Source organism: Oratosquilla oratoria, chromosome 44 (assembly GCF_046742065.1).
Source record: "Oratosquilla oratoria isolate Oo_2021 chromosome 44, ASM4674206v1, whole genome shotgun sequence".
Lineage (NCBI taxonomy): Eukaryota > Metazoa > Arthropoda > Malacostraca > Stomatopoda > Squillidae > Oratosquilla > Oratosquilla oratoria.
In genome coordinates, this window is record NC_134820.1 from 19,093,859 (window position 1) to 19,118,697 (window position 24,839).

At 45.7% G+C, this 24,839-nt stretch overlaps 1 protein-coding gene across 1 annotated transcript in view; it reads left to right on the forward strand.

Annotated features, from left to right (window-relative positions):
• LOC143022243 (colorectal mutant cancer protein) overlaps positions 1-24,839 on the forward strand; it is an 829,486-nt gene that overhangs the window by 269,102 nt on the left and 535,545 nt on the right. Inside the window, exons 2-4 of the mRNA XM_076180371.1 lie at positions 7,183-7,421; positions 10,137-10,442; positions 11,052-11,557. Coding sequence (XP_076036486.1) covers positions 7,183-7,421; positions 10,137-10,442; positions 11,052-11,557 — 1,051 coding nt within the window. The remainder of the gene's footprint in view (positions 1-7,182; positions 7,422-10,136; positions 10,443-11,051; positions 11,558-24,839) is intronic.

The following is a 24,839-nucleotide window of genomic DNA, read 5'->3' on the forward strand; positions in this document are numbered from 1 at the left end:
TATAAAAGAACTGGTTTATCTTTAAATTTATTTTTCTCTTTTCTTCTGATTCTTATATATTTCCTTCTAGTTTTCTTGAATTTTGTGTCCTGTTGGTCTTCCTCCTTTTCTACTATTTCCATACTTATTCCCTCATTTTTTGCTGTCTCACATTTTCTGTTAAACCAATCCTTTATTATCCTTTCCCCCTCTTGTGCGATCACGTGTGTGTTTGTTCGTTATGTGTTCATCCATACGTGTGTATGCTTATATATACATGCTTCTGTGTCCGCAATTGCGTTCCCTTTAGAGTGAGTGCATGTACGCACATTCTTAGTCATATTGTAGTCCGTATACATATATGCTTGCTTGCTTTTGTGTGCTTGTCTTCGACTGACAATTGCAAGCGCACGCCAAGGATCTTTGTGAGTATCAGGGCAGATTCCTCCTCCTCTTCTTCCCCCTCCTACTCCACTTCCTCCTTCTCCTGCTCCTCTTCCTCCTTCTCCTGCTCCTCTTCCTCCTCCACTTCCTCCTTCTCCTGCTCCTCTTCCTCCTCCACTTCCTCCTTCTCCTGCTCCTCTTCCTCCTCCACTTCCTCCTTCTCCTGCTCCTCTTCCTCCTTCTCCTGCTCCTCTTCCTCCTCCTGCTCCTCTTCCTCCTCCACTTCCTCCTTCACCTGCTCCTCTTCCTCCTTCTGCTCCTGTTCCTCCTCCACTTCCTCCTCCACTTCCTCCTCCTGCTCCTGTTCCTCCTCCACTTCCTCCTTTTCCTGCTCCTGCTCCTCTTCCTCCTCCTTCTCATCTTCCTCCTCATTCTCACCTTCTTCAGCCTGATCCTCTTCCTCTTCATGCTCTTCTCTTCCTCCTGCTCCTCTTCCTCCTCCTGCTCCTCTTCCTCCTCCTGCTCCTCTTCCTCCTCCTGCTCCTCTTCCTCCTCCTGCTCCTCTTCCTCCTCCTGCTCCTCTTCCTCCTCCTGCTCCTCTTCCTCCTCCTGCTCCTCTTCCTACTCCTGCTCCTCTTCCTCCTCCTGCTCCTCTTCCTCCTCCTGCTCCTCTTCCTCCTCCTGCTCCTCTTCCTCCTCCTGCTCCTCTTCCTCCTCCTGCTCCTCTTCCTCCTCCTGCTCCTCTTCCTCCTCCTGCTCCTCTTCCTCCTCCTGCTCCTCTTCCTCCTCCTGCTCCTCTTCCTCCTCCTGCTCCTCTTCCTCCTCCTGCTCCTCTTCCTCCTCCAGCTCCTCTTCCTCCTCCTGCTCCTCTTCCTCCTCCTGCTCCTCTTCCTCCTCCTGCTCCTCTTCCTCCTCCTGCTCCTCTTCCTCCTCCTGCTCCTCTTCCTCCTCCTGCTCCTCTTCCTCCTCCTGCTCCTCTTCCTCCTGCTCCTCTTCCTCCTCCTGCTCCTCTTCCTCCTCCTGCTCCTCTTCCTCCTCCTGCTCCTCTTCCTCCTCCTGCTCCTCTTCCTCCTCCTGCTCCTCTTCCTCCTCCTGCTCCTCCTCCTCCTGCTCCGTCTCCTCCTGCTCCTCGTCCTCCTGCTCCTCCTCGTCCTCCTGCTCCTGCCTCCTCCTCCACTTCCTTCCACTCCTCTTCCTCCACCTCCGCCTCTTCCCTTCTCCTCTTCCTCCTCCTTTCTCCTCCCTCCCTCCTCTCCGTCTTCCTTCCACCTCCTCCTCTTCTCCTCCTCTCTTCCCTCCTCCTACATCCTCTCCTCTTCCTCTCCTTCTCCTACACCTGGCTCCTACACCTCCTCTTCCTTCTCCTACACCTCCTCTTCCTTCTCCTCCTACTCTTCCTCCCTACACCTCCTCTTCTCCTACACTTCCCACCTCTCCTCCTCACCTCATCTTCCTTCTTCCCAACTCCTCCTCCTTCTCCTCCTCCTCCTCTTCCTTCTCCTCTTCCTTCTCCTCCTCTTCCTTCTCCTCCTCTTCCTTCTACTACACCTCCTCTTCCTTCTCCTACACCTGTTCCTTCTCCTACACCTCTTCCTTCTCCTACACCTCTTCCTTCTCCTACACCTCCTCTTCTTCTTCCTCCTTTTCCTTCTCCTTCTATTCTTTCTCCTCCACCTCCTCCTCCTCTTTCTTCTCCTCCTCCTCTTCCTCCTCCTCTTCCTCTTCCCCTCTTTTCCTTCTCTCCATCCTACTCTTCCCCCTCCTTCCTCTCCCCCCTTCCTCCTCTTCTCTCTCCCTCCTCTCTCCCTCTCTCCTCTCCCTCCTCTTCCTCTCCCTCCTCTCCTTTCCCTTCCTCTCTCCTCCCTCCTCCTCCTCCTCCCTCTTCCTCTCCTCTTCCCTCCCTCTCCCTCCTCTCCCTCCCCTCCTCTCTCCCTCCCCTCTCTCCTTCCTCTCTCCCTCCCCTCCTCTCCTCTCCTTCCTCTCCTCTCCTTTCTCTCTCCCTCCTCCTCTCCCTCCTCTTCCTCTCCCTCCTCTCTCCTCCTCTCCTCTCCTCCCTCCTCTACCTCTCCCTCCTCTTCCTCCCTCCTCTTCCTCTCCCTCCTCTTCCTCTCCCTCCTCTTCCTCTCCCTCCTCTTCCTCTCCCTCCTCTTCCTCTCCCTCCTCTTCTTCTCCCTCCTCTTCCTCTCCCTCCTCTTCCTCTTCCTCCCTCTTCCCTCCTCTCCCTCCTCCTCCTCTTCCTCCTCTGCCTCTTCTTTTCCCTCCTCCTCCTCTCCCTCTTCCTCCTTTTCTCTTCCTCTCTCTCCTCTTCCTCTTCCTCTCCCTCCTCCTCCTCTTCTTTCGCGCCTTCCTCTTCCTCCTCTTCCTCTCCTTCCTCCTCCTCCTCTTCCTTTCCTCCTCCTCCTCTTCCTCTCCTTCCTCCTCCTCCTCCTCCTCTCCCTTCTCCTCTTCCTCATCCTCTCCCTCCTCCATCTCTTCCTCCATTCACTTCCTCCTCCATCTCTTCCTCCTCCATCTCTTCCTCCTCCCTCCTCTATATCCTCTCCCTCCTCCATCTCTTCCTCCATCTCCATCTCTTTCTCCTCTTCCTCTCCCTCCTCCACCTCTTCCTCCTCCTCTTCCTCTCCCTCCTCCACCTCTTCCTCCTCTTCCTCTCCTCCTCCCCCTCTTCCTCCACCTCTTCCTATCCCTCCTCCATCTCTCCCTCCTGCACCTCTCTTCTCTTCCTTCCCTTCTCCTCCCCTCCTCCTCCCACACACACACACACACACGCACACGCAAACACACACAACTCCTCGCCCATTAGAGTTGGAGTAACAACTCAAAGCGCAGCGATACTAAAATAATTTCAGCCCTGGGCAGGATTCGAACCAGGTGCCGCCGGTACCACCATACTGACAGTCTGGGACTCTACCAACCGCGCCACCGTGTGTGTGTGTGTGTGTGTGTGTGTGTGTGTGTGTGTGTGTGTGTGTGTGTGTGTGTGTGTGTGTGTATGTGTGTGTGTGTGTGTGTGTGTGTACATGTGCATGTAGCTTATATCTATCCTGTTGCAACCTTCCACTTATCTTGCACCAACATACAGAACATATCGACACGCCATCCTGGTGATGCTCAACCTTGACAGTCGTCCTTGGTTGTGACAAGCAAGGGTGGCTTACCGAGGGTGAGCTCATCAGGAGTGGTCGAGGAGGAGGAGGAGGAGGAGAAGGAGGAGGAGGAGGAGGAGGAGGAGGAGGAGGAGGAGGGGAGGAGGAGGGGCTTAGGAGGGCGAGCGCCGGAGACGTGACCGTGGTTGTGGCCACGAATAGGCGATCGTGTCCGAGGGAGAGAAACGAAGCCAGAAGGGGAAAAGAAGCCGCATGGCTCCAACTTGGCTTGGAGGGGAAAGGTCCTATGTGTACTGATGTATGTATATGTATTTGTATATATATACATACATATATATATATATATATATATATATATATATATATATATATATGTATATAGTGTGATTCACCTTGGTCTTTGGATCACGTGTTGGACTCGTGATCGACAGCTATTTCCCTCCCGTGTGTGTGTGTGTGTGTGTGTGTGTGTGTGTGTGTGTGTGTGTGTGTGTGTGTGTGTGTGTGTGTGTGTGTGTGTGTGTGTGTGTGTGTGTGTGTATCATATAAATTATGGTCTGTCCGTATGTGTGTGACTGTGTATGTGTGTGTGTTTATGCATATGTACATGTTGCAACAAAATCATTTATTCATTTATTATATATTTATCTACTGAGAGAGAGAGAGAGAGAGAGAGAGAGAGAGAGAGAGAGAGAGAGAGAGAGAGAGAGAGAGAGAGAGAGAGAGAGTAAAAGGATGGTGAGGAGGAGGAGAACGGTGAGGAAGGAGTTGGAGGAGGAGGAGGAGGAGGTGGAGGAGGGAAAAATGATGGGTAACGAATAGGAGGGAGAGGGGGAGGGGGAGTGGTAGGAAGAGAAATAAAAGTACAGTAGGGAGAAGAATTTATTTTTCTTAGGTAAGTACGTATAAGGATGAGGGAGAGACTGAAGAGGGAGGGGAGGGCAGAAGAGGAAGAATAGCCATTAGAGTAGAACGAGAGGAGGAGGAGGAGGAGGAAGAGGGGGAGGAGGAGGAAGAGGATAAGGGAGAGGAGGAGGAGGAGGAGGAAGGGGATGGGGAGGAGGAGGAGGAGGAAGGGGATGGGGAGGAGGAGGAGGAGGAGGAGGAGGAGGATGGGGAGGAGGAGGAGGATGGGGAGGAGGAAGAAAGGGAGGAGGAGGAGGAAGAAGGGGAGGAGGAAGAAAGGGAGGAGGAGGAGGAAGAAGTGGAGGAGGAGGAAGAAGTGGAGGAGGAGGAAGAGGGGGAGGAGGAGGAGGAGGGAGGAAGAGTAGGAGGAGGAGGAGGAGTAGGAGGAGGAGGAGTAGGAAGAGGGGGAGGGGAGGAGGAGGAGGAGGAGGAGGGGAGCAGGAGGGGAGGAGGAGGAGGAAGAGGAAGAGGAGGAGGAGGAGGAGGAGGAGAGAGAGGAAAGGGCTAATGGGAGATGGAGGTTCTGTACTTTCGTATATTCTTCGTAAGGACAATGTCCTTAGGATGGGCCAAGAAAATGAAGAATGTGAGGAGCCTACGCCGGGAGACGCTGAGTAGCTGCGGCCGAAGCCGTCACCTTTACTCTATGAGCTTCTTGGACTGTTGAGGCAGGTAACAGTCACTGCTGGTAATCGGAGAGAAGTGCGGGATTCGAACCCACACTCAAGGCAATGCGAGAATAGCGAGCTTTTGGTTACATGACCAAGGTACCCCGGTGAGAGTCAACATCTTTTCTCATGCAAGCCCGTGCTTATGGATTACTGTTCTTAGATCTGTGGGGAAGACACTATAATAATCAATTTAATCGTTTTGTATAGACTCAAACTTTATTTAACTCTCTTTAACTTACCTTTCTTTAACTTTACGAGCTTTTGATTACATGGCCAACGTACCCTGGGGAGAGTTAACGTCTTTTCTCATGCAAGCCCGTGCTTATGGATTACTGTTCTTTGGTCACTGGGAAAGACATTTTAATAATCAATTTAATCGTTTTGCATAGGCTCAACTTTCTTTAATTCTCTTAAACTTACCTTTCTTTAACTTTAAGAGTTTTTGGTTACATGACCAAGGTACTCTGGTGATAAAAGTCAACATCTTTTCTCATGTAATCCCGTGCTTATGAATTGCTGTTCTTTGCTCCCAGGGAAAGACACTTCAATAGTCAATTTAATTGTTTTGAACTTTACTTGAACTTTCTTTAATTTTAACTTTCTTTAACTTTAGTTGAACTTTCTTTAATTCTAATAGCTTTTGGCTCTCGGGTCATTAGTTGTGAGCCTTCGTAGACCACCAGTGGTTCACTGGACCACTCACCCGAAGAAGACTGCTTGGTACACAACTCAAGCGGGGATTTTTTATTTTCAATTTATTCATTGATCTATTTATTTTTTATTTTTTATTTCAGGAATAGAGTCAAACAGAATAAAAGCTGCTGGCTACGCCACCCTAGCGGAGAATTTTATTCTTTTTTATTTTTTCATTTATTATTTTTTTTTTCTGGAAGAGAAAGAAATGGAAAGGGGGGAAGGGGAAGAAAGGAAAGAAAAAGACTTGGGAAGTAGTGAATGGGGACAAGTAATTATTTCATTTTTTCCTTTTCGAAATCTTGTCCCTTTTTTTCGGTACGCCGTTCTTGCATTAATTAGCCCTCCGGTCACTCTTGTGTCGAAATATGCGAAACTTGGAAAATTTGAACCATTTTTACGGCTCTGTTCCCGAAAGCACCATTTTGACGTCTCTCCCACGTCTCCACCCTACATCCGTCTCTGTCTCTCTCTCTCTCTCTCTCTCTCTCTCTCTCTCTCTCTCTCTCTCTCTCTCTCTCTCTCTCTCTCTCTCTCTCTCTCTCTCTCTCTCTTTCTGTGTGTGTGTGTGTCTCTGTCTCTCTGTGTGTCTGTCTCTCTATGTCTGTCTCTCTATGTCTGTCTCTCTCTGTCTCTGCCTGTCTCTCTCTGTCTCTCTCTGTCTCCCTGTCTCCCTGTCTCTCTGTCTCTCTCTGTCTCTCTCTCTCTCTCTCTCTCTCTCTCTCTCTCTCTCTCTCTCTCTCTCTCTCTCTCTCTCTCTCTCTCTCTCTCTCTCTCTCTCTCTCTCTCTCTCTCTCTCTCTCTCTCTCTCTCTCTCTCTCTCTCTCTCTCTCTCTCTCTCTCTCTCTCTCTCTCTAAAAAAAAAAAAAAAAAAAAGTTGCCGCCTTCGGACGGTGCCTCCCTTCAAGAATTCTATTCTGGCTAACGACAGATAATTTTATTCAGCTGAGGGTGTGTCACTGAAGTAAAGATATTTTATTTTTATTACGTAGCTTTTTATCTTAATCAAATGAAATCGGCTGGCGACAAAATGGAATATATGTCACGAGGGAGCAAAACTTTAATTCCTGGACTCCTTACCTGAATAAAATCGTCCGGTCTCAGACAGGAAAAATACAACTAAGAAGGACTAATTTCGAAGTGAGCCTACCTACAACTTCTTAATAAAATCGCCAGGCAGCAGTGAACTATCGGATTATCTGCTTTTCGCAAACAAAAAGATTGGACGAATTTAGATTTAAGAAGGAAATAGACAAGAGAGCTAGTTTACCAATAGATTGGTTAACTATCAGTTGTTTTCAGATACGGTTAGATAACTTTATGAATGGGAATGGTATGGTGATGGACATGGAAGTGATAAAGTGTAGGCCTTATGGTCTCTTGCAGTCTCTTTCATTCTTATGTTCACATTTTCTTAATTTTCATCTTCCTTTCTTCCTCAGCGGAGACTTGGCCGGTTTGGTCTCTTCCTTGGGACTGGAGAGCTCTGTGGACCAATTGGCCCAGGACCTCGGCGCCGACGATCGAGGAAGGATCTCCTTCGACGCCTTCGTCAACCGACGCCGCCAGCTGGCTCCCGAAGTCGACGCCCTAAGGACGCAGCAAGGTCTTCCCGTCGGCGTTGGGGGTGTCGTGCCCTTGGAGAAGGATTCCCGCAGGAATGCGGGGTTTAGGATAAGAGGTGAGTTTGGTGAATCTCGAGGGGGACTCCCTGATCCAGGTGGATGAGTGTGGAGTGTTGTGGGAGTGTGTGGAGTGTGGAGTGTGGAGTGTTATGGGAGTGTGTGGAGTGTGTCGAGTGTGGAGTGTGGTGCCCTTGGAGAAGGATTCCCGCTGGAAGGCGGGGTTTAGGATAAGAGGTGAGTTTAGGGAATCTCGAGGGGGACTCCCTGATCCAGGTGGATGAGTGTGGAGTGTGTGGTGTGTGTGGAGCGTGTGGAGTGTGGAGTGTGGTGCCCTTGGAGAAGCACTCCTGCAGGAGTGCGGGGTCTAGGATAAGAGATGAGTTTGGGGAATCTCGAGGGGGACCACCTGATCCAGGTGGATGAGTGTGGAGTGTTGTGGGAGTGTGTGGAGTGTGGAGTGTGGAGTGCGGTGCCCTTGGAGAAGGACTCCCGCAGGAATGCGGGGTTTAGGATAAGAGGTGAGTTTAGGGAATCTCAAGGGTGACCACCTGATCCAGGTGGATGGGTGTGGAGTGTTGTGGGAGTATGTGGAGTGTGGAGTGTGGTGCCCTTGGAGAAGGACTCCCGCAGGAATACGGGGTTTAGGATAAGAGGTGAGTTTAGGGAACCTCAAGAGTGACCACCAGTGTGGAGTGTTTCTCTTAGCAAGATAGAATCGTCTGGTCTGAACTAACAGTGACAAACAGTATGGATATGGTCAGTACAAGCCCGTATCCACGGGGGTTTGGGGGGTTGGGGGGTAGCTGTAGGGGTTTATAGCATCCCCCCCAAATAAAAAAAAAATCAATAACCCCCCAAACTCTCAAACTCGCATATTTGTATTGTTCATTCCTTTTTCGTATACATTGATTTTAAGAATAAAAATGCAAGTTAGTTTGCAGTTCGGTGCAAACTAATGGGTTTTGAGAATATTCTTTGCTGCAAAAATATGTCCTTAATTTGTTATCTTGTAACTTGGCGCCACCTGCACGTGCTTGTACTGCATGACCCGTACGTGATGTCCAATGCACTGTTAACCTTGACTAATGATCATAGTGGCTAATAGTTCAGTATTAGCGTTACAACATTACTGTGTTACTGTTTCTGTAAGTGTTATACAAGATTAGTCATCTTTATTATGTTCAGCCCCCAAAATTACGTTGTCCCCCAAAAATTACGTTCAGCCCCCAAAGTTATGTTCAATCCACCAAAAATTACGTTCAGCCCCCAAAATTACGTTCAGCCTCCCAAAAATTACGTTCAGCCCCCCAAAAAATTACGTTCAGTCTCCCAAAAATTATTTTTAGACCCCAAAATTACGTTAAGCCCTCCAAATATGCAGGAAGTCTCCCATGAATTATGTTCAGCACCCAAAAATTACGTTCAGTCCCCCAAAATTACGTTTAGCTCCCCCAAAAGTTACGTTCAGCCCCCCAAAAATACGTTCAGCCCCCAAAAATTACGTTTAGCTCCCCCAAAAGTTACGTTCAGCCCCCCAAAAATACGTTCAGCCCCAAAAATTACGTTTAGCTCCCCCAAAAGTTACGTTCAGCCCCCAAAAATACGTTCAGCCCCCCAAATTACGTTCAGCCCCCCAAATATTACGTTCAGCCCCCAAATTATGTTCAGTCCCCAAATATTCCGTTCCGTTCAGCCCACCCCCAGGGCAGTGGACAAGATGCAGAGATGACCTGTCATCCAAGAGGTGCTAAGATAAGAGGAAGTGTAGAGGGGAGTGGAGTATGTAGGGGATGGAATGGGTGGGAATGGTTTCTATGCCTTTTTTTTTTTTTTTGGCTACCTCCCGTGTAAGGGGGAAAAAAGCCTAAGGTATATGTATGTATGTGTGTATGTATGTATCTATGTATGTATGTGTGTATGTATGTACCAACGCGTTTACCCAAATATGATGCCAGTAGGATGCACGTCAGCCAACACTGGTGGTGGTAATTATCATACCAAGCAAGACGTACCTTAAGATGGAAGGGAAGCAAATGGGTGATGGAATGGGAGAGGTATGGCTGGGTATGGCTATTTTTCCTTAAAAAGGGAAGAAAGCTTTGGGTATGAAGACATATAGATACTCATATATAGAATGATAGTATCATATTGTATTAATCAGCATGTCTTGCCTGGCTATTTTCCTTAAAAAAGGGAAGAAAGCTTTGGGTATGAAGACATATAGATACTCATATATAGAATGATAGTATCATATTGTATTAATCAGCATGTCTTGCCTGGCTATTTTCCTTAAAAAAGGGAAGAAAGCTTTGCGCATGAAGATAGATATATAGATAGATATATAGAATGATAGTATCAGACTGTATTAATCAGCATGTCTTGCCTGGCTATTTTCCTTAAAAAAGGGAAGAAAGCTTTGGGTATGAAGATAAATAGAGAGATAGATGTATAGAATGATAGTATCAGACTGTATTAATCAGCATGTCTTGCCTGGCTATTTTCCTTAAAAAAGGGAAGAAAGCTTTGCGCATGAAGATAGGTATATAGATAGATATATAGAATGATAGTATAAGACTGTATTAATCAGCTGAAGAAGAGAAAACGGGTGTGGAAGCGTACCTCACCTGGGAACTGAGTAACGGGGGTGAGGAGTTGACGTCGGGGAACAACAGGAGCAAAAAATCGCAAAGAGTACATCTTCGTGTTCAAGAGCTTAACAAGGTTTATCTTCTTCCCGAAGTTTTCTCACCGAACTTCTTTTTCTTCCGCAGCAGTTCCCGTCGAGCCTTCTCTCCTCCCTCCCCGTCCTCCTCCAAAGCCCCGCTCGGCCTCCCCAGCCTCCCATCACGCCCTCTGGTCCGTCGCCTCGAGAGGATCCTCCGGGTATCTCACCGTGGGACAGCCCACCGACGAGGGTAAGAGCACGCCCGTGACCACGCCTTCGGCTACCCCCTCGGCCACGCCCTCCATCACGCCCACAGCCACCCCAGCCACCACGCCCACACCAGGGGCCCATGCATCTCTTGATCGCCCGCCTTCAGCGCTGGATCAGCCGACTAGCTCCGATAATAGCACAGGTTAGAAGTACTTTGGTTATGAGTGTACAGTACACGCGTACACATGTACATATGTACACATACACATGTCCACACGGATAGATGTGCACACGCACATGTCCACACAGACACATGTGCACATGCACATGTCCACACGTACACATGTACACAAACACACACGTCCATTAGAACGCATACATGGGTGCATACATGCATGTACGCACGCACATACACACACACACACACACACACACACACACACACACACACACACACACACACACACACACACACACACACACACACACACACACACACACACACACACACACACACACACACACACACACACACACACACACACACACAAACATGCATACACACATACAAACACACGTGCATGTAAAAGAAAAAGCCTCTGGATGAGGCGAGTGAATTGAGAAAAAGGTGAATCGCATTAATGACTGGAGCAGACGATAGCGGAAGAGCCCGTAGTTGTGTAACAGAAACGGAGGTAATTCTTCGAAAACTCGGCAAATTACCTCGAAAACTCGGCAAATGTTGGGAATACTAGATTAGAGTTTTAGTTCATTTCTTCGTTTCTGAGTAAGTTTTTTTCGGTGTCCACAGGAGGATGCAGCAGTTGGCGCCAAGAATCCTGGTCCTGGGATTCTGGTGCCAGAGATCTCAGCCCGGAGCCAGTCCACCACCACCTTCACCACCACCACCTCCACCAACGTCTCCAACAACACCAACAACAGCAACAACAACAACAACAGCAACAGCAGTCACAACAACAGATCCATCGCCAACCTTACCGCTTTCAACAACAACAACAACAACATCAACAACAGCAATTACACTCACAACATCAACTGGCAGCACATCGCAGCGTGTTATTACAACAACAACAGCAACAACAACAACAACAAATACATCAGCAGCAGAGGCGAGGTCACCCCGTACCTGACTTAGTAAAACATAGACAACAAATACACCCTTTACAAATACAACAACAACAGCAACAACAACAACAACCACAGCAGCAGCAGCACCATCCCTCCTCCTCCTCCTCTCCATCACCGGCTCCCTCCTCTCCGCGGGATCACCAACAGCTCCTGGCCATCGCGAACAAAGTAAGTACCCACAAGAGATTTGACCTGTTTTATGACGTGAAAGAAATCGTCAATTTAACTTTCTCATGTTCGTATTCTCGAGGTTCCCTGATGCCCTATGGGCTCAGGAACCTTCCTCGACTGCCCTAAGGTAGTTTGGCACCTCTTAAACTCGCTCCTTGTGGGGGGATTTCTCAGCGAGTGAAATGACGCAATACTAATGACGTCACTCGAAAATGACATCACACGAGTGACGTCATGAGTAAAAGACGTCATAGAATGATATAATTTGAATGAATTATGTCATACGGGTGACATCATGAATGTCATACAATGACGTCATGTGAGTAAATGACGTCATATGAATGACGTATACATTACATCATATGATCGAATGAGGCCATAATCCTCCCATGCAGAGTCCATACTCGGTAAATGCTTGGGTCGAAGGATGCCGGCGACCATAGGGCCTTTGATGAACGACCTTCAGCTGTTCTTTTGAACAAAAGACTCGCGGCACTTCGATATTTATTATCTAATATTTCAGTTCTTACTATTTCACCTGTTCCATGGCTGCTACATTGAAAAAAATGTCAATGATAATAATAGTAATGATGATGATGATGATAATAATAGTAATAGTAATTAATCATAATTATAATAATCATAATGATGGTGATAATGATAACAATAATGATAATTATGATAATGATGATTGATAATCAATAACAATTATTGATAATAATAGTTACAACAATATTATCAACAATAATAATCAATATCAATAATGGATAATAAAAAGTGATGATGATGATGTGATGATAATAATCAGGAAGAGGATGAGGATGAGGATGATGGTGAGGATGGTGAGGAGGAGGAGGAGGAGGAGGAGGAGGAGGAGGAGGAGGAGGAGGAGAAGGAGGAGGAGGAGAATAAGAAGAATAAGAAGGAGGAGGAGGAGGAGGAGAAGGAGGAGGAGAAGGAGGAGGAGAAGGAGAGGGGGAAGGAGGAGAAGAAGGAGAAGGAGAAGAAGAAGAAGCACAAGTATATAATATAAGATTTCTTGTAATTCCTTTGGTGGGAATACGCGTACAAAACTCTTCCTGAATTCTTTCCTGACCGGACATCCACAGAGCCCAAGCGTTTGACCAAAAATGGAACAAAAGAAGCATTTGATCTTCTTTGTAGATGATTTGATACAAAAGTATAAGAGATCCAATCATAATGATGAGCCACGGAAACCCACTCAGCTTGGGACACATTAAAAAATTTTATTCGAAAACTTATACATTCGTTGGAATTAATATTTTGTTTCATAAACAAAATTCCAAAATGTCCTTCTGGTACACAGACACCTGAAGGCCCATCCACTTATGAAAAGATAGTTTAACTTAAAAGAATACTTATGATTAGTGTCTTTGCCTACTCCCAAATGTAGGCTAATCTGATTCAGACCAAATATGTCTATATTGTGGTGTTCCGGGAAAATAATTTATTGATGTATTATTTTTTATTTTGCCGTAAATGAATCTGTATATATATAGTATGTATGTGAATATATATATATATATATATATATATATATATACATATATATATATACATATATATATGTTTATATGCAATTATGCTAGAAAGCACTTTACTTAAGCCCAGTCACACCAAGCTTACAGCCTGTTTCCGACCACCTTCGACCGAAAATCAAGCGATCGGTCGGCGACGCAAACCTATGCAAGGAAGTGAAATGGAAAAAGTTGATGTGATTGATAAGATGAAAATCTATGTATTGAGGACTATTCAGTGTGTGTTGTAATATATCTATCTATCTATCGATCTATCTATTTATCTATAATATTATCGACTACCAGTGACTTCCAAAAATTACCTGCAACTGGTCGGCGACCAGGCGGTCGGAAACAGGCCGCAAGCTTGGTGTGACTGGGCCCTTAGATCAACGCCGTCCCGTGCACTCGGATAGCCGGGGCAGGTGAGGGTCACTGACGAGTCAATTAGCAATGGACAAAGGCCCTTAGGGACCCCATCCACGGAACGATCTGGTCTTGAGGCTGCCGGGCAGATCTGGTTACATTCGACCAGATTGGATTGTGTAAGTCGGTTGGATAAACCAAAATCAGTACATACACGATCCAATCTGGTCGGACCCGATCAGATCTGTCTAGCGGCCTCAAGATCAGATAACACCGTAGATGGGAGACTTCATGGTCACGTGGTGGTCGATAATCTTAGTGTGGTCGGCGGCACATGTATTGAAATTATGAATAAACTCCACTAAATTGATCGGCAAATGTAACCAAGCTATACAAGTCTGTCGAGTGGGGTCGCATTTCTGTGGCTTGAGAATATATGTATTTATATGTATACGTTTTGGAAGGAAATCAAGAGAGAAGTAAAGATGAGAGGCACAGATGGACAGATCTTAGCGGAAGAGGAGGCGGTAAGGGGAAGTATTTTAGAAAGCTTTTGAATGTGGAGGAGGATAGAGAGGGATTGTTGGTAGCATTAGAAGAAGCTAAGGAAATTACGGTGATGGGAGGGGAAAATTGAGGAGAAATGAGAAAATATGAGGTGCAAGTAGCTCTAAAAATAATGAGAACAGGGTAAGACACCAGGACTAGATGGGTGTTATACAGAGTGTCTGAAGAAGGGAAGTACAGTAATAGTGGGCTGGCTAGTGAGGTTGTTTAATGTGTGTCTAAAAGACGGTAGAGTGTCGAAGGACTGGAGGAGTGCCTGTATAGTGCCTGTAGTTGAGAGAAGCAAATGAATGCCTTGGATTAATAAAAAGTGTTATGAGAAATAGGCTCCTGAGAATGGATGCAAAGTGTATATTGTATAAAGGGGTGATTGTGCCGAAGGCATTGTATGGGGCAAAAAGGAAATTTCTAAATGTGTTTTAGACGATCTTACTAGGTAAGATAGAGTGAGAAAGGTGGAGATAAGGAAAGCAGGAGTGGAAAAGGAGATGGCAGATAGGGCTGAATAAAGATTATTGGGACGGTTTGGACACATGGAAAGAATGATTTATGGAAGATTAGTAAAAGAGATGTGAAAGGCACAGGTGGAAGGAGTGTACTTGAGGGGACGACCGAGTATGGGATGGATGGATGGGGCGGAAGGGACGTTGAGCAAGAGGAAATGTCTGTTGAGGAAGGAAGAGAGATAGGGATGCGTGGAGAGTGACTGTATGCAAGGAAGGGAGGTGCGGGAGATGGGGGGGGGGTTAGGGGGTGTTTACGTGTGAATGATATCTTAACGCAGCCCGAAGGGATTTCTCCTCGCCTTCTCTCTCTCTGCATGAGGGGGACGGAGAGGGGGGGGGGAGGTCGCCGATTAAGTGAAGCGGCCTTGCTGTGGATATACTGTGTCTTATTACATTGCATTTGATCTAGGGCAGTGGGCGGGATACAGAGATGACCCGTCATCAATGAGGAGCTAAGATGAGAGTGGAGGGGAGGTGGTGGATGAGAGTGGAATGGATGGGAGTAGGCACGTGCCTTTGATTTGGTTACCTCCCTCATGAGGGGAAAAAAGCTCTTGGAGGTGCTAATATAAGAGGTAGGGAGGAGGGTGGAGGGAAGTGGAATATATAGGAAATGGAATGGGTGGGAGTGGTTTCTATGCCTTTTTCTTTTTGGCTACCCACCGTGTAGGGAAAAAAAACCTTGGTATATGTATGTATGTATGTATATGTATATATATATATATATATATATATATATATATATGTATGTATGTATATACTGTATATTACCCTTGCTTATATATTCTTGTGTAGCTCTATAGCCCCAATACTTGTGATACATCTTGCTATTGTTTGTATATGTCTTGCTTAAATCCCTCTGAGCCGTGATTTTCAGTCAAGGTTATGTTGTGACAAGTGACAGACAATTCTATTCAGCCAAATGACGAACTCCCGAGCGAGACCCACTTTCACATGGGGGTCCAGCTCTTGACTGAATGGAATTGTCTGGTGCTTATGATAATATGACCCCCACGTTTAGTCACGGTCTCGAAGGGGTAAATGTAAACTTGTATTCATTCTAATGTCTTTGAAATGTGTTTTGCTAAATCCTTATACGTTCTTCACTCTTTCTTTCTTCCCACTTTCTTTTTTTTCCCGTCTTCCTCTCATCGTTCTTCCAAAAAACCTTCTCTTCAGCATAACGTAAGTATTAAACTTTTCTTTTAACATGTTTTGCTGCATGTGAAGGAGGCTGATGTTTACATTAGTAGACGTGACTACTTTGAGTGAATCTTGTCTTTTATTTTTTGTTCTTTTTCTGGCGAATAGGTAATACAAATACACACATACATACATACATACATACATACATACGTACGTACGTACATACATACATACATACATACATACATACATACATACATACATACATACATACATACATACATACATACATACGTACATACGTACATACGTACATACATACATACATACATACATACATACATACATACATACATACATACATGCAGATTTTTCATATCGTTAAAAATATATATACATTACCACAGGAGGAAGAAAACTTGAAGACAGTAAGTACTATCGTATATTACATCCTCAATTCAAAGAGACATCATAACTTACAATTATATTTCTTTTTCATCATTGACAAAAAGGAGAATTGAAGGGCATCAGAAAGGAGGGATAGATAGAAGATAAAAGAGATAATATTTTGATGATTTAAAATGGCCATTATCGATTAAATATTGAGAATAAACACCATGTAAGGATAGGACATTTATCACATGTTCAACTTTTCGCTTCAACAAGCAAAACGTTTTACATGTAGAAAACGTTCCATTCTCAGAACAGGATTTGTTTTGAGTGAGTATTATTTTTCAGTTATAAAAGACCTCTACGTGACTCTGGGCCGTAGGGGTTTCGCTACAGACCTTGAAATAATGGCTGCATAAAATATAGAGCCAGTGCATTGTACTGGGCCCATTTAATATGCACATGGGTATAACTTGTATACATGTATATACATGTATGTAGACGAGATGGATCGATTGATGGGATAGATAGGGCACCCACGCATGTACACGCGAGCACGCGCACACACACACACACACACACACACACACACACACACACACACACACACACACACACACACACACACACACACACACACAATGACGGTCCGAGTTCAAATCCTGTCCAGGGCTGAAAAAAAAAAATCAGTATCGCTGCGCTTCGTGTCGTTACTCCAACTCTCGTGGGAGGGGAGTTGGGTGTGTGTGTGCGTGTAAGGTCAAAGCATTACCCATAGTTCGGTCATACGAGCTCTGAGCTCTCTTCCGGGAAGGGAATAGCTGTCGATCACGAGTCCAACGCGTGATCCAAAGACCAAGGTGAATCACACACACACTCACCCTCTTTCTCTCTCTCTCTCTCTCTCTCTCTCTCTCTCTCTCACACACACACACACACACACACACACACACACACACACACACACACACACACACACACTCACTCACTCACTCACTCACTCACTCACTCACTCACTTCACTCGCTCCGTTAAAGAAAATCGCTAGACGGCAATTAGAATAACGCTGAGAGTCTAACTAAGCACCAAAAGCCAAGGTTGAGATGTCCCTAAATCTGCCTTTGTTGTTTCTTTCTTGAAAAAAAAAGATAAAAAAATAATAATGGACTACATCACGTTACAGAATTAGTGGATAATGGTGGGTAGGGTTGGCTATGGACTTGTATGTATATATTTCAACTTTTGATATATTTATTTTTGAAATGCAGAATACAGCGATTAATAGGAGTGTGTAGGTTTTAATATAGTTACCCCTAAAATTATAACATACTCTCTTAAGGAAGAACGTTTTCTATGTTATGTAGGGAGTAGTTTTAAAATATAGTTTATTTACGTTAGCAATAATGATTTTCAAAGGTATTATAATTGAAGGTTTTCTTTTTTATTTACACACACACACACACACACACACACACACACACACACACACACACACACTCACTCACTCACTCACTCACACAGAGGATATTTGGAACAAATTGAACGAGGAAACAATGAGTGCACAAACTATACAAGAATTAAGATAAAACTGAATGCTGAAAGATACAAAACCGGGACACTACGAGCATAGCTCTCTTCCCGTAAAATACTAGGGAAATACACGCACTGTCACACACACAATCACATTATCTATCTATCTATATACATATATATATATATATATATATATATATATATATATATATATATATATATATTCTGGTTGAAATCAACTGCACTAGTTGCTTTAACAATCTTCAAGACTGTATTCTTTAATCTGGAGAATACTTTCCTATTAGCAACTGAGAGGGACAGGAAGTAGTCATTCATGACTCTCAAAAGAATATACACAGTGTATGCCAACTGATATATTTTTGCATAGTAATAGTATTGAACAACTATTGACTCCACCGAAACTATAGTTTTTCGCCTCGTCGTGAGGCGTCTTCAGGGTGAGGACTGCTTTGTATGATGCTCTGCTATATTGAAGGTCTTCCAACGAATAATGACCGCTGGTTGGATGGGCGGGCTTATAAGGCTCAGCCTGCCTAGCTCAGACGGAATACTGGCCTCTCATTGGCTGAGAGGTGCAGTATGGGATTTTGTCCGGGAGCCAAGGGGGTGGGATTTTGTCTGGGAGCCAAGGGGGTGGGATTTTGTCTGGAAGCCAAGGGGGTGGGATTTTGTCTGGAAGCCAAGGGGGTGGGATTTTGTCTAGGAGCCAAGAGGGTGGGATTTTGTCTGGGATTCACGAGGGTGGGATTTTGTCTGGGAGTCAAGAGGGTGGGATTTTGTCTGGGAGCCAAGAGGGTGGGATTTTGTCCGGGAGCCAAGGGGTGGGATTTTGTCTAGAAGCTCTGGCCTGATTTGCTGCTGCTCTGGTTACTGGTCCTAGGCGCTGATTGACTAGCTGGACATGTTCCATTTGTTCGCGGGGCTGCTGCTGTCTAAGGGCTTGTTGTTCCTGGAGGGAGTTATTCTTTACAGGGCGCGCGGAAGGGAGAATAAAATCGGCAGCTTGCTGTATGTTGATGGTAGGGCGCTGGCAAGTAATGGATACTGCTTCTGCAATCTGCAGCTTCCTGAAGGCAGACTCCTTGTGAAGAATGTCCGTTTGGTCTAGCAGCTTCTGTAGAGGAGGCTTCATGTTGTGTGTTTCAGTGAAATGCTGGAAAATAGATCCCTGGTTTCTATGGGATTGTAGGCGACGCCGCAGTGTAGAGGAGGTCCTGCCAATGTATGTGCTGGAGCCGTCGCAGCGGCCCTCCTGACATGAAAATTTGTATACAACATTGGTGGTACCCTCACTCGGGGCCCTGGGCGCCGTGCTATTCCTCATAATCAGGGAACTAATGAGGTTAGGTTTGCAGAATATTCTCAACTCTATGATGGCATTTCTGTTGGTTGGGGTGACTCCTCTCTTGATGATATTCCTAAGGGCATCACACTCCTCGCGGTCCCGATCATGGACAGAATTATGGTGGTAAACGGTGATTTTCTCCTTGGGAGGAGTGGGCAACTGGGTCGAGTCTGCAAACTGGTCCAGTTTTTTCTGTATGACTTTCTCGATGAGATGGTCTGCATAGCCGTTGTTGGTGAGGAGCTGGCGGGATACGGTCGAGTTCTCTGTGGATCTTAGTCCAGCTACTACAGTGGGTAAGGGCCCTCTTCACATAGGAAGATATCACGGATATCTTGTATGAAAACAGGGCATTCTCCCTTGGCATTGAGGCAGCGGCCCACGTTGGTGGCTTTAGTGTAAACCTTAGTCTTGAAGCCCTGTTCTTGTTTAGAGATGTCCACATCTAAGAAGGGGAGGCAACCCCCTCTACACTTGCGTTCACAGGTGAAGGTCAGGCTGGAATTACCTTCCAGAAACAGTAATCATGAGAGGAACCTCTTCGTCGGTAGTAGTGGTGATGAATATGTCATCGATGTATCTCGCGTATATTCCTGGAGGGGGGGTTATTGTTGAAAGTTCTTTCTTCCACCTGGGCCATATACATATTAGCAAAAAGTACCCCAAGTGGGGATCCCATCGCCACTCCATCAACTTGTCTGAATAATTCCCCTTTATGGGAGAGGAAAGGGGCCTCCTTGGTACACATCACTAGCATGTCTCGCAGGGACGGTCTTCCGAGATGTCAAATACGGGTAGGTCACTTCTATAGACGCGGTCCATGATGATATCGATAGTCTCATTTACAGGAACATTCGTAAAGAGTGATTCTACGTCTAAGGAAGCGATGTCGTGGCACGGTGGAGCTGTGCGAAGCAGGTCTATGAATTCAGAAGCTGAAGAAACTGAACGTCCCATGGGGACGTATGGAGCGAGGAGAGAGTTTAGCTTCTTGGCAACTTGGTAGGTGGGAGTGGTGATTTGTGAAATAATAGGTCTCAGGGGGTTACCTGGTTTGTGGGTTTTTACAGTGCCATAACTATAACCGGGACCATAGTCACCTATCACTGGATTAAAATACTTCGTCGAAGAGTTAGCTCTCTGGATGAGATGATTAATCCTCTTCTTCGCATTCTCAGTAGGATCCTTCTGGAGTCGCTGGAATTTTGCAGGATTATGAAGGATGGAGTCCATCTTGTTATTATAGTCAGCCGTATACATTATGAAGTATACTGCTGACTTATCTACTTTGCGGATAATTATGTCATCTATATGGCGTAACTCCATGGCGGCTTCTTTTAAATCTCTAGAGAGAGGATCTGGCTTCTGTAATTTCCTCTGTCGCGTCCAGATTCTCCAATAAGGTCCTCTCTGATGGTAGGAGAAAGGGTTACCTTTCTTTCATTCTGCAGGGTGAGGAGCCGATCTATCAGGCACTCAATTTCGATTCTCTTACTTTCAGGATGAGGCCGGCGAATGAAATGGCAGTTAAGCCCTAAGTTTAGGAGTGTCTCTTGCTGACTGGATAGGGTGGTGGTAGAGAGGTTGATGAAACCTTGAGCAGGCCTCTCGTTTCTTACAGGTCCTCGGTGTAGTGTGGTGAGCTTCTTCTGGGTTCTGGTGTTAGCAATCCATTGTTGGTGATGTTCGTATTCAACAAGGTGACCAGTGTAAGCTTGTCTTATAAGCTCTTGGTCTGAGGCAAAAGTGGCCCACAAGGCGGCTTTTTTCTTCATTGGCTTTTTGGAGGCGGTCTTGGGCATCTTGCAGTCTCTTCTTAAGGGTAATGGTGGTACTATTGCGATTACCTGTGTGTCGGCTATTAATACTTCTGGGGCACAGGTTTTCTCTAAGGCAATTCTGGTTGAAATCAACTGCACTAGTTGCTTTAACAATCTTCAAGACTGTATTCTTTAATCTGGAGAATACTTTCCTATTAGCAACTGAGAGGGACAGGAAGTAGTCATTCATGACTCTCAAAAGAATATACACAGTGTATGCCAACTGATATATTTTTGCATAGTAATAGTATTGAACAACTATTGACTCCACCGAAACTATAGTTTTTCGCCTCGTCGTGAGGCGTCTTCAGGGTGAGGACTGCTTTGTATGATGCTCTGCTATATTGAAGGTCTTCCAACGAATAATGACCGCTGGTTGGATGGGCGGGCTTATAAGGCTCATCCTGCCTAGCTCAGACGGAATACTGGCCTCTCATTGGCTGAGAGGTGCAGTATGGGATTTTGTCCGGGAGCCAAGGGGGTGGGATTTTGTCTGGGAGCCAAGGGGGTGGGATTTTGTCTTGTAGCCAAGGGGGGGGGATTTTGTCTGTGAGCAATGGGGGTGGGATTTTGTCTAGGAGCCAAGAGGGTGGGATTTTGTCTGGGATTCACGAGGGTGGGATTTTGTCTGGGAGTCAAGAGGGTGGGATTTTGTCTGGGAGCCAAGAGGGTGGGATTTTGTCCGGGAGCCAAGGGGGTGGGATTTTGTCTAGAAGCTCTGGCCTGATTTGCTGCTGCTCTGGTTACTGGTCCTAGGCGCTGATTGACTAGCTGGACATGTTCCATTTGTTCGCGGGGCTGCTGCTGTCTAAGGGCTTGTTGTTCCTGGAGGGGGTTATTCTTTACAGGGCGCGCGGAAGGGAGAATAAAATCAGCAGCTTGCTGTATGTTGATGGTAGGGCGCTGGCAAGTAATGGATACTGCTTCTGCAATCTGCAGCTTCCTGAAGGCAGACTCCTTGTGAAGAATGTCCGTTTGGTCTAGCAGCTTCTGTAGAGGAGGCTTCATGTTGTGTGTTTCAGTGAAATGCTGGAAAATTGATCCCTGGTTTCTATGGGATTGTAGGCGACGCCGCAGTGTAGAGGAGGTCCTGCCAATGTATGTGCTGGAGCCGTCGCAGTATTCCGTCTGAGCTAGGCAGGCTGAGCCTTATAAGCCCGCCCATCCAACCAGCGGTCATTATTCGTTGGAAGACCTTCAATATAGCAGAGCATCATACAAAGCAGTCCTCACCCTGAAGACGCCTCACGACGAGGCGAAAAACTATAGTTTCGGTGGAGTCAATAGTTGTTCAATACTATTACTATGCAAAAATATATCAGTTGGCATACACTGTGTATATTCTTTTGAGAGTCATGAATGACTACTTCCTGTCCCTCTCAGTTGCTAATAGGAAAGTATTCTCCAGATTAAAGAATACAGTCTTGAAGATTGTTAAAGCAACTAGTGCAGTTTGATTTCAAACAGATTTGCCATATAGAAAACCTGTGCCCCAGATATATATATATATATATATTTGTATATATATATATATATATATATATATATATATATATTCAATGTACAATGAAGCTCAAGCTAATATCTATTTTTCGTATAATATCACTTGGTCAAGACTATTTTACTCATTCCGATTGAACCATTGCATTATAGCACCAGGTTATTTAATTTGGAGATGATAGGTGGTAATGGACATGGAATTGCCTACTAGTGTAGGCCTTATGGTCTTTTACAGTCTCCTTCATTTTTATGTTCTATATGACGCCGGAAAATATTTTTCATGAAATTAATCTAAGCCGCCACATAGGTCCCACCACCTTTGCCTCGTGTGCTGGGAGAGCCAAGGCAAGTCAGTAGCGATGAGGAAAACAACGATCCACAAAGAGGAGTATAAGCATGTGATTCACCATGGTCTTGGATCATGTGTTGGACTCGTGATCGACAGCTATTTCCCTCCCGGAAGAGAGCCCAGAGCTCATATATGACCGATCTATGGGTAATGCTGTGACCTTACACGCACACACACACAACTCCCCGCCCGCGGGAGTTGGAGTAACGATCCGCACCGCAGCGATACTGGGATTATTTCAACCCTGGGCGGGATTCGAACCAGGATCGCCGTAGTGGCAGCCGGGAACTCTACCAATGCGCCAAGAGTTGTGTGTACATGCGCGCGTGTGTGTATGTGTACGTGTTTTATGATGAATTGGTAGACAAAATCTTGTTTGACCTAACAATGAAAAAATAATAGGTTGTCTTAATAACATTTACTGGTTAGTGAGGGTAACGTCACTCATAGTGCTATATATCACACATGTAAAAAATTACACCACACACACACACACACACACACACACACACACACACACACACACACACACACTCACATACACACATCGTCTCGTGGTGCAGTGGTAGAGTTCCCGGCTGCCACTACGGTGGCACGGGTTCGTATCCCGCTAAGGGCTGAAATAATTTCAGTATCGATGTGCTGTGTCGTTACTCCAACTCTTGTGGGCGGGGAGTTGGGTGTGTGTGTGTGCGTGTAAGGTCACAGCATTACTCATAGATCTGTCATATGTGAACTCTGAGCTCTCTACCGGGAGGGAAATAGTAATCGATCACGAGTCCAACACGTGATCCAAGACCTTGGTGGATAACACACACACACACACACACACACACACACACACACACACACACACACACACACACACACACACACACACACACACACACACACACACACACACACACACACACACACACACACACACACACACACACACACACACACACACACACACACACACACACACACACATACACACACACACACACACGCTCGCGCGCGCAACGTCATGCATGTTACGAAACCTAAATATACAACGAATATATCCGAGCATGGAGGGAGATGGGCGGGGCCTAGGCGTGACGTCACATCGTCCTGTCCAATCACGAATCTCAAAACGTGACGTCACGTCGATTGCAAGGACGATGGATGGGAGTAGCACGTGTCTGTAAAGCTATTCATTAATTCACGGAGGCGTGAGTGTTCTATTATGTATCTGTGTTTATGGTTTGCTGTTCTTGAAGATCCTGGGGGTGACCATATAGAAGGTTTGTGATCCTCACTTCTGAAACTATGTAGGCTTTAATGGGGTCTCGGACCGCCGTAGTGGCAGCCGGGAACTCTAACCACCGCGCCATCGAGTCGTGTTGGTGTGTGTGTGTGTGTGTGTGTGTGTGTGTGTGTGTGTGTGTGTGTGTGTGTGTGTGTGTGTGTGTGTGTGTGTGTGTGTTTACCTAGTATTTACCTAGTTGTATTTTACGGGAAGGGGAGCTATGCTCGTGGTGTCCCGTCTTCATATCTCATTTTATCTAAACTGTTTTTAAATTCATGTATTGTTTTTGCACACACCACTTTCTCATCTAACTTGTTCTCATCTAACGTGTGTGTGTGTGTGTGTGTGTGTGTGTGTGTGTGAGTGAGAGCGAGAGAGAGAGAGAGAGAGAGAGAGAGAGAGAGAGAGAGAGAGAGAGAGAGAGAGAGAGAATATGAGTGAAAATCTTAGCAAGATCACAGCATTACCCATAAATGAAGACATATATGATCTCCGAGCTCTCTTCCGTGAGGGTAATTGCAATTGATCACGAGTCCGACACGTGGTCCAAGACCGTGGCGGTTGGAAGCGAAGTATTTCCAAGAAACGCCTCATCACAGTTTTCGAGTTCGAAGATGCACCAAATGAAAATGAAAATAATGAAGACAGGAGTCTCTGCCTCGGAAATCCTGTCCCAGAAGCTACCAGAGGCTTTCATTATTATTACAATTTTTTTTTTTTTTCAATTTTTTTTTCAATTTTTTTTTTTCGTCGCTATAAGGATGGTATGTCTTTTCCTCCTATTCCTCTTCTTCATATTTTTCCTCTTCCTCGTCTCTATCTTCCTCCTCACCCTCCTCCTCCTCCTCCTCCTCCTCTCACTCCTCTTCCTCCTCCTTTTCCTTCTCTTCATCATCCTATTCCTTCTGCTCCTTTTCATCCAA